Raw genomic sequence first — 11,060 nt, forward strand, 5'->3', positions numbered from 1 at the left:
ACATTTGGTGCTACTTACCTCCAGTAATGAAGCTCAAATCCTTCACACTTCTCCTTGCATTTTAAGCAGGGGGCACCAAATCCTTCCTCATGGCCCAAGCCCATCTGTGTACAGAAAAAGATGACTACAGTCAGCTTCAAGAATTATGTTGCATGAATGATCCCACTGATGCCTTTATAATCTGCAATCAACAGCTAAAATAAAAGAATTAAGCATTTGACCAAGCTCATGTAAGGACAGCATTTTGGGGCCCACTCACCTTCCTAGTGTATCTATATAAGCAGCAGTGTCCACACAAGCCTGTACACAGAGTTGAACTAAGCAGGCAGAGATAGCCTTGATAAGGCTGTGAAACAAGATCAAGTGAGGCCAGAAGACCTCAAGTCAAAGGCCATCTAATCCAGCTGTCTGGACAAAGTGATTCACAGTATATGGCTTGGCAAAATACAAGAGATCAAGAAATAAACAGACCCCACATTTATATGCACTAACCTGGAATAAAGGAAACAACTAAGTTTGTCTAATATTTCCAAGTATATTTGAGGCTACTCTGATAATGACTGAGAGTAGAATATACCCTTTACAATTAGATTTCAGCTGGCCTCATACCAGCTTACTTTCTGAGGGAAAAGAGAAACAGCACAGTTAGCAAAATCAATGACCAGAAGCAATATGCAAAGGGTTTCAAAAGGATGGATGATCAATTCACAATGCAGAGGAAATATCAGAGAATACAGAAAACAGTGCAGAGTAAAGGTATTCACACAATGTATCAGCACATCAGCAAGTTTAACCTAGTAACAGCCACTTGAAATTTGAGGTGAAAAACAAATATGAAGCACGACAACTTACACATTCATATAACACAGTAAAATAAAGATGTCTCACTCCAGCACTTTAAACCTTTGAGGGACATGGCTCTCAAATCAGACAGATGAAGGACCATGGAAATGTGGCCACAGCTGGGTATGCAGGCTCGTGACCAACATGCAGAGAGGAACGCATTCCCACACCCTGATGCAGAAAGGGCACTTAAAACTACCTGTAGGTTCAAACAGCTCACCTGCAGTTGAGCTTTTACTGACAGGTTCTGCTACTAATTTTAGTTCTGGCAACAACACAATGCCAAAGTTAATTAGATGTGGTGATACATTTTTATTATTAAGTTGGCCATTTTACTGAGAGAAATCATACTCCTATTGTTGTATATACAAGGATATAAACCAGGTCAACTTTCAACTTGCTTCTGTCCAAAATAAAGAACAGATTATTCACAAACCACTTGTTTACTACAAAACACACAGTAAAATGCAGGGAACACCATGTTTTCAGCTACTTTATAATTTAAAGGATCATTGCCTCAACAGTCATCACACATCCCTGAGGAAAACTTCCCTGAAGACTGTGATGATCTATTTAGAGAAAAGAGGTATGCTAGCAGCTATTAAACTACTACAGGGATGGACAGGACACATTATTTCTTCCATATCTGGAAGATGAAACACAAGCTGGCTGTGATCATGGTGACATCTTCATCAACCTAAGGGCTCAAGAAGTTCACGTTATAGGTGCCAACCTAAAGCCTACCAGTAGATATGTAAAATAAGCATAACTTTAAAGATTAGGTTCTTCATCAGCTATACTTCTGATAAGCTAACTGCTTAATAAAAGTTCTTCTTCACTGAAGATGGGCATTTGTAGGAGTCTTCCAGACATCTCCCATATGTACTCACACCCCCAACACCAACACATACCCCCACACCAGGAATCACAAGAAAACTGAGCACTCTTCCCAGTTCACACTCCAAGAGACCAAGATGTTGGCCAGGATGTTTTCTAAAGCGAAAAAAAAGATGCTAAAGCAGCACAAACCAACTTTTTTTTTTTTTTTTTTTTTTTTTGGGGTAGGGGGGGGAGGAGGAGGGAAAGACAGGTTGTTTTTTATTTGGTGTTGTTTGTTCTGTTTTTAAAGTCATCCTCTCCAAAAAGTTGTTAAAATATGATTGCACTGCCCTAATAAACAAACTAAATTCCCACAAAATCCTGATCTCCCCCCTCCCCCCAAACAAAGATAACATTAACTCATTCTCTCTTGCTGCTACTTCAGTTACAAACTGGCATTGCTTCTTTATGCTCAGGTTCTCCCTTCCTTCAAAAAGAGTGGAATGAGAAGAAAGGGAAATAATGATAAACTCATTAGTATTGTAATTAGAAGATTTAGAAACATAGGATCACTTGTTTAGAGAGTACTCTTTTATACTACAGAGAAATAAGCTTAACATTTCAAGAATTCCCAAAACAGAACCTGAAATTCAAGCAAGAAGTATTTAAAAAAAATGGCAAAAACTGTTTTAACTATCATTTCCAAGTCTCCTAACATTTAAGTTTTTTTTTTTAAGCTAAAAAAAAACCCACCTCTTCAGAAACAAATTGAGGAGAGGAAATATGTGCTATCTAAATGCTCCACCCAGAACATACTCTCCCTCCAGGGACAACAACCAGCCAGTCTACTTGTACTTTCACAGCCAGCAGTCTTAGTGCAGACTTCTTCAGAAATACAGCACTCTCCATTCCCTCCCCAGAAATAAAGAGCACTATGTAAAATAAAATAAAAAGCATTATGTAAATGCTTGTGCAGCTCAAGACAAATAAATTGAATTAGAAAATTAGAGAGACTTGTTTTGAAACACGTTTTTCAGTTTTCTGCGAAACAGAAAGAAGGGAATTACCTTCCTATACACAATGTCTGAGCATCTTACGGAAAAGGTTTAGGCTCAAGACTGAAAGGCACACCAAAAAAAACCAAAATAGATTCTAGATATACACACACAGCCTCAGCCTTTGTTCTGACAGAGAATCTACATGGCTGCTTGCCAAAAATTAAGATACAAAATAGCCAAACTCAAAAGCACTGCAGGCTATTGTTATCCAGAAGTCAGTGCATTACACATATTTCTCCAGAGTCCTGTAACAGGACATCCTTCAAATATAAGAAAGCATCAGCCTCAGAAATTACTTTCTTCTTCACCAGCCAATTCAGCTGTAGTTTAGGAAATTCACAAAGTCTAAAACTGCAGTGTAGTCCTTCTTTACTGCTACCCATATCTGTCCCCATGTCTTCTGCAGAAGATGGCCAGCTCCAAGCAGAAGCACCCAGAGATACAGAGCAGGCTGAGCACTGGAGAAGTAATGTGTGCCTAAGAACAGCAGGGAACCCATTTTCCCCATTAATGGAGTTATGGGAGAAATGGTACAGAAAGGTCAGCTGAAATACTGCCAGAAGAAGGTTCCTGTCTGTCTACCACCATTAATTTTCATTTTACAGCAAAAGCTAAACCCATCTGGTATTACTAACATACCCAGTACTGATTTAAATAGCCTGAGTTCACAAGATGATATAACTGTGACTGAGATCATCTGTTGCATGCTGCTTTCAAGATTACACAGTACCCAAGGGCAAAAAGCTTTAAGTGGTTATAGCCAAGTGATAATTAATGAAAGATTTCCCCATTTCAATTCACACTGGAATCTAGTGACAAAAGCTGGCTGACTTTACAGTGAGGAGTCATGCATAGACACTTACCATCATCTTAAAAACCCAAATGATCATATTCAAGTGTCTAAGAGTTTGTTCAGAAGTGTAAGAGAAACAGCAGTTCCTATTAAATAGTTCAAATCTGGCTTATCAGAAGGATTTATTCTTAAGTTCATTGAACATTTCTTATTTCCTCAGTGCCACCAGGAGACCAGAATTAACCCAGGCCTCAGCTTCTTTTCCTTCCTCATCCCGAAAGGACTCCTGTACCACCAGACAGGTGAACTTCACCCTGCCACAGGCAGTAAGACACAGTGCTGGTACTGAGCCTCTGCAAAAGATCAAAACCCCTTCCAAATTTTACAGATCCCTCTGGAATTTGAAAGGATGTGGCTATACAGTGAGAATGCTGTGGTTAATGGACTGCAACAAGTATCAGTGAGCCTCAGATTAAAACTAAATCCTCTTCACTATCCTTTTTGCAGATCTCTCTCCTATGCTCTTCAGTGCTCCAGGCACAGAATTGAAGCGATCCATGCTAAGAATATTCTTGGATTTTTACCATAAAATCCTAGGAATGTTCTGGTTTGAAGATTAGTTAACTACTGATCTATTTGGATGTTTGAGTGGGAAAGCATCTTCAGAGCAGAGCAGATTTCTAGTACATCTTGATGTGATGGCACTTTCAAAGAAGGGAAGGTAAACCAAGAAGAACAAACCACAAAAAACCCAAAAAAACATAAGAAATCTCATTGCTGTGCATGCTCTATTGCTGAGACCTGATCTTGTCTCACTATATTCTGTACCATCAGAAGTTCTCTTTAGCAGGGAAACACAACAAATAGAAAATTAAAATAGGCTACAGCATTTAAACTTTAAAAACAGAAGAAGAATGATACTTCTTTTGATTTTAGAATGAAAAAAAGAACAAACCACTCCAAAAGACATATGAATATCTGGACAATGCTCTTATAAACTTTGACATACACTGTATGAGAAGGAAAAAAAATCAAATCTGAAAGAAAGAGCAGTATCCCACGAACCACTTTATATTTGTTTTTAACATGTCTATTAAAATTGATGGCAAGTGTGACCCTGGGTTTTTTTAATATGCATCTTGATTTGGGGAAAAGTTGACTGGAATGAAGAATTAAGGTTGACTGGAATTAACAAGTCTGGATATAGAAGTCCATTTTGCACAAAAAAAAAAAGGATGCCAAAAAGTGGCTGCATCCAAGGAAAATATTTAGGCAGGACAGGCAGAGGAATAAATCAAGTAGCTGCAGTAGCCTGACCATACGAGTCTCAGGAATTTATTTTGATATCTTCTACTAAACATCAAATAGCTCAGAATTTAAATATTTAAGACATTGCTACATAGTGTACCTTCAAAAGACTAACAGCTATTAAAGATAGCTCAGCTGGATAGAAAACAAGTGTTGTTTATTCACAAAGTCCAGCATTACACTAGCTAAGTTTGAATGCAGCTGACACTCACTATAACACTATCTGTAAATCTCCAATACAACACTATCCATCCTCCAGTACTGCAGAGGCATTTTCACAATACTCCATGTATTTTGTTTTGACATCAGCATTCTTACCCAGTTGTGTCTGCTAACATTAGGACATAGGATTTGAGAAGCAGACCTCCACACCTACACATTCATTTTTAGTCATGCAGGAAAGCGCCTGCTTTTTTCTGCTTTTAAAAGCTATAGCTAGACAACCTCAGACTGAAAACAAAGCACAAGTAAAAAGATAGGCAGTCTTTAAAAACAACCAAAAATCCCCCAGCAAAACCAGAAACACATACACAGCAGTACTGGAGTACAGTTAGGTCTGATGCATTCTGGAAAAGTCACAACAGAAGCCTCCTTACTCCCCTGACCTGTTCATTTGACCAAGTTTAGGACAGTAGCTAACAGGTGTGACATGCTTTCATCTTAACAGCCCTGCTCTTCCTGAAGGTCTCCAGGACCTAAAAGAAGCACACCAACTTTGATCAACAGCAACAGCTACATATTAGGGGGGTTTGTACATATACATTCCTATAAAAAAACATGCATATACATATATATATATACACACAACCCATACACATAAGAATTAGTTCTATATAAATGAAACATGCATGTCTATTTAGACTATAAAATACAATTTTAAAATACACTACATTATAGATATTTAAATCTACACTCTTATAACTGTAAACTTTGTATCTGCCAGGAAGAAGATAGTAGTTGGCGTGACATGTTCAGTATACTTTAAGTAAAAAAGGTCGTTTTAAGCAACTTTTACCAATAAATTTAATTAAAAATTTCTACTCACCATTACTATTAGTTACTTAGAGGAAAATAGAAACATTTCTTTCTTTTTTTACAGGAACAACTGCAGAAGCAGATCTGTGTTTTATGACAGAACACGGGAACTCAAACTAAGTTAATTTTCCTTCTTGCTGTAAAATACTTGGCTTATAATTATACCCTATCCAAGAAAGTTTCATCTGATCTTAAAAAGTCATGGAGTCCTGAATTTAATGAGTTTCTTGACTTGTTATTCAGGCATTTCATTATATTTTATCGTCAGACACCTGGGGAGTACTTTTGCCATAGGGAAAAAAAAAAACCAAAAACAGTCGAAATGTTAAATTTAGCCTTACCATATTTTGCCAAGCTTCTATCCAGGGATGCCAGACAAAAAATAACTAGAGGTGTGGATTCAGACAGATGCTCCAAAACACTATTCACATGGTTTGTTGTTTTTTTTTAAACTTTGATGGGAGAAAAAAACCTTCAAACCCCATGGCATATGCAGGAAGCAGTTACTTAGTTTCCTTGTGAACAAACCTGAAGTAGTTCCTCTCATGCCTATAAATATGTTCTCATTCTTCCACTTGCAGGCAAAACTCACCCCTGAATAAAAGGACATTTCCTTGATCTTACTATATGCATGAAACAGCAAAAAAGATCTGCTATAATGGGTTTCCATAGTAGTAACACCAAAACAAACAGTGACCTCAACAGGAAGTGCAGCCCAGCAGACATTAAATCATGCTTTGCAAAACACAGAAAAGTTGACTTTGCTCCTATACATACTTTATTCACCGTTCATTTATCAAAGATCAACAGTTGTTGATTAGGTTTCTTCTGTTAGTTGGAAAACCAAACACTGAGTGATTTAGACATTGCTAAGTCTCACACCATTGAAAAACAACCACACACAAATTCCACATTAGAGAAGTTGCACCCCTTTCCCCCAAACTGCCCTGACCCTTCTCCACTGCAGGCAAAGTTCTTTTTATAAAGCAAGTATTATATGTGAAAGTCTATACAGAACAGACTCACTGCCAGATTATTTTCTCTAGTGAAGCATGAGACCATGCTGCCAGCAGGACTGAAAAGCAGGACCGTGACCTACTGATTCATTTTACCAAGTTCACAGAGGTGGCAGACAGGGCAGGAATCCAGGCTGTTGAAACAAAGTTCTGCTACAGTATTCAACACAAAGCATTAAATCTTCATTTTCCCCACAGCCTCAAAGAAAGATTTGAGAACACAGCATATATTGTATTTGGGAGAAACAGTGGTCTGTTTTTTTCACAAGTACTTCTCAAGCTGGAGCTACTGTTTTTACCCTTAGCTCTGTTGTGCAATCGTTTAATACAAACACCACCTTCATGAGCCTCAAATGCAATGGCAAATCCAATTCCTCCTGAGAAAAAGAAAATTGTAGTTTCCCCTAAACTCCCCATCCTCTTGAAAGGAAAATTATACAGACCAGGAAAGTCTCAGTATTCACATGCAGCCAAAAAGACACTATTCACTGCCTAGATGTTTGCCAGCTATTTAATAGCTTTAAAAGACATGATGAACTGACTAAAAAATTTACATGTTATTCCACACATTTGCATATGCTCTGCATATATGTTGCTCAGTATAGAAAGTGCTGAAATTTCTGTTTCTGGCTGGCTGTGGTTGTCCGGAGCCCAAGATTCACAGCAAGTGAGACATCTGGCTACATGGCAGTACTGATTCCTTTGGCCACTTGTTAAGACAGCAAGATGAGTTTTACATGAAAGAAACCAAACAATAGTTAAATTAAAAGTCTGAGCCAAAGCAATTGTGCCCTTAAGATTCCTTAAGAAGGGTACGTTAAACAGGACTGTTGCTCTTCTGTCACAGGCAGCAAATGTGTAAGGTATCCACTGCCAAAAGGATGAAAAATTAGCAATTGTGGTAGATGGGGCAGTAGTTTTTCCTGCTGAAGTACATTGTTGGAGCCCTCGTGGTCTTGCAGTGGAGGGAAGCAATTCCAGTCAGACAGACTGTGCTACAACTGTTATATCTGGAGAAAGAAAACCCACCACCAAACCTAGTATCAACACTGAAAACAGACTTTCTCTGAGTGCTTTTTTTCTTCATACAAACCTAGGCATATAGATATAGATGTACGTAGCAGCTTTCCAAAGAGACAATACAGAAGCTCAAAACTGAAGAATGGACTCATGGATTACTGACACTTAGAGAAATCTTAGGAATGTCACCTTGGAAACTTCATCTATCAAATTTTCCAGAAACAGAAAACATCCCAATATATTACCCAGTACAGTTATAAATTAGCAGTTGTAGGTAGGGGCAGAAGCTTTTCTACAGCACCAGCTGAGTGTCTGAGCCTACACATGGCATGCTGCTCCAACAGCATTCATTTCCTTCTGCTCTGCTAACACCAGGGCTACAGAATAGTCAACATCTAAACTCAGAGTTCAAAAATGCAATGGAATTACTGATCTGGGGACAACATGACAATTCCTGCTTTTTTTCTGCCCAGTGTTCTAAGAACTTCCTGCCCAACAGGCAGGTTATCCACTCAACAGTCTAATGTTTACCAGGTTATTCCCCAGGCAATAAATATGTACAAGTCACTACAAAATAAAAGGTTACATAAAGTACAAAGTACATTTTGTAAGAGAACTCAAACTATTTTCACTTCAGGCTGCAAGACAGACAGGTGAGAACTACAGCATGTGGTTGTGGTTGAGCAATCCATTGCTGCTGATGGACTAAAATCAGACACGGGCATCTCCACCTCAGGACAAGTTTTTTCTAAAAGCCAAGTAGTTCACTGGTTTTAATAACTTTTATTTGAAACTTCTCAGAATTTTCTTCCACCCTTCAACAAAGAAGGAAGTTGGAAAAAAGGACAGAAGCAAAAAGATAATAAACAGGTTGAAAATTAGAATTAAAGGACAGAAAAGGAAGACACACAGTTACTCCAGAGTTGACATGAACTGTTACTCTGTTCAGTGTACAAAATCCAAGAAGTTTTGATTAAATAAATCTTGATAATCAAAAAAGAATTTTGTACCAAACTCGATGGTACCTAGCAAAGCTTCCCAGTTCTCCCTGTACATTCACAGAGCCTCTTCTGTTCTCTTGGAAAATAAGCTTCACCCAAGTTACAGACAGACAGAAAGATGAGCTGAAAATATGAGCAGGGGAGAGGGAACAGCACAATAACAGAAATAGTTTTCTGAATATACATATAGTAGAAACAGAGAATATTTGAAGTTTTTCAAATCACAGACATCTTTGTATATTAACAGTAAAGCAGATCAGAATAGAAATATTACTTTCACTAAATGCAGCTTTGCTGGTTTCTTTTGTGGCAATAGTTTCTGTGTCTATCTAAGCAGATTCAGAAAAGTCTTCAGGAATCTTCAAAGTTGATGAAGAAAAGTAAAAGATGATCAAATAATAGTCAAATGAATTTAAAAAACACACACAACTACCCAATAACTACAGTTCAATTTAAAGCAGATGTTCTGCAACTGCAAGTTCACTCAAACCAAGACTCCATTATCTGCAGAATTTTATCAGTCATTTTACACCCCATGTTTATTTTCTCTTTAGATGAATAAATTCTGAATTAGACTGCACTGTCTTCCGCAAAAATGCATCTCTCACCTTCTGGAGTTCAAAAACTTCCAGCGAACAAGCTCTGTGATGCCATCAAGTTTTAAAGTGTGCTTAGAAAATATAAGCAAATCTACTTAAAAAGCTTATTTTCATTGTATCAAGGAGTCATACAAGGGGAACGACCCTGTGCACTCAACTAGCTTCTGAACACAGCGACAGTACTTAGCTACTCTATATGCTGATGGCCTAATGACTGGGGGTTGAGATAGGCAGCTCCTCCAAAGCAGGATCCTCACCCAAGTGACACTATCACATGGTGACATCACTTGAAGCAAGCTGCACCTCAAGGCATTGCTAGGATTCAGCCTCAACAAGTAGTCTTCCACATCACACACACAACTACTTCCACCCCCAAGTCAGACTGTAGTCTGCAGCTGGAAAAGCACACAGGTACACAAAAGTGTATATGTGTATTTTAAAACAAGTTGCTACCTTTAAATAAAATAATTCAGGAGTAAACCCCACACACATTCATACAACATGCGTTTCAAAAAACTACTTTTCAGGTATCAGTTAAGGTTGTTATGTATAGATTTAACCCATATTCACATAAAAAGCTCCTTTTCCCCTTATCAAATAGTATCAAAAGAGATACAAATAAGCTTTTATTTTTTAAAAAAGGTCAGTGCTCTAGCACTATATTGTGAAAGAACTAGAAGCAAAGACTTACACGAGCCTCCTACCTGAGGCCAGTCTTACACAGAAGTTTTAAATAGTGAGTTTTTGAAAGAGATTGAATACAATTGGATTACCTATTGCTTTCTTCTACTTACCTTTTGTTTTTTTGACAGTTTGACACAACTAATTAGTCAATATACCTTTAAAAAGAATGCAAATTCAAACTCAGGCTTCTCGCTCAAGAGGGTAATCCATAAGAACGCTGATAACACACTTGTAAGGAGTCAGTCACATCACAGCTCTGAAATTAATCACTAACATAACCACAAACAGCGACTTGGCTGTTCGTGATTTAAATTTCATACGAACATACACAGCGCATGTACATGGAAACAACTATCAGATATCAGGCTTTTACTGGGGGGGACCGAACACATGTTTTACTTGCTTGACAGTATGACCCCACCTGGGGAACTAGCAGCGGCGACTAGCTGCGGTCCGGGAGCAGCGAGGCAGCCCAGCTCAGGGGATACCCGGCAGACAGCTCTCCTGCCTCCCACCTCCGCCACGGGGCCCGGCCGGGAAGCGCGGGGCGCCGGCAAGAGCTGACCTCGGCACCCGGGGGATCCCAGGGCAGGACACCCAGAGAGCGGACACCGGCGTGCGCGGCAGACAACCCGGAGGGCAGCCGCCCTTACCTTCTTCACTTTATTCTCCAGGTTCATGGCGGGGCGGGTCCGGCTGTGAGGCAGCTCCCACGGAGGAGTCACGGCTCGCGCGCTCCGCGACGCTCAAACTTCCGCTGCCCTGCGGCAGTGGCTGCAGCCGAACAAAGGCCGCGCGGCAGCCAATCCCCGGCGGCCGCCGCCGGCCCGACAGCCAATCCCCGCCACTCCGCCCAGCCCCGCCCGGGCCGGCCCGGCCCTGAG

The 11,060-nt window shown here is 39.5% G+C and overlaps 1 protein-coding gene across 2 annotated transcripts in view; it reads right to left on the reverse strand.

The window, feature by feature from the left end:
* TES (testin LIM domain protein) overlaps positions 1-10,956 on the reverse strand; it is a 43,310-nt gene extending 32,354 nt beyond the window's left edge. For both annotated transcript variants that reach the window (XM_019006733.2, XM_015628593.3), the window contains exons 1-2: positions 10,830-10,956; positions 19-104 (exon numbers count right to left, since the gene is read on the reverse strand). In XM_019006733.2, the coding sequence (XP_018862278.1) occupies positions 19-104; positions 10,830-10,856 (113 nt within the window). In that variant the 5' untranslated portion in view covers positions 10,857-10,956. The remainder of the gene's footprint in view (positions 1-18; positions 105-10,829) is intronic.
* Positions 10,957-11,060: the final 104 nt, after the last annotated feature.

This window comes from Parus major, chromosome 1A, assembly GCF_001522545.3.
Source record: "Parus major isolate Abel chromosome 1A, Parus_major1.1, whole genome shotgun sequence".
Classification (NCBI taxonomy): Eukaryota; Metazoa; Chordata; class Aves; order Passeriformes; family Paridae; genus Parus; species Parus major.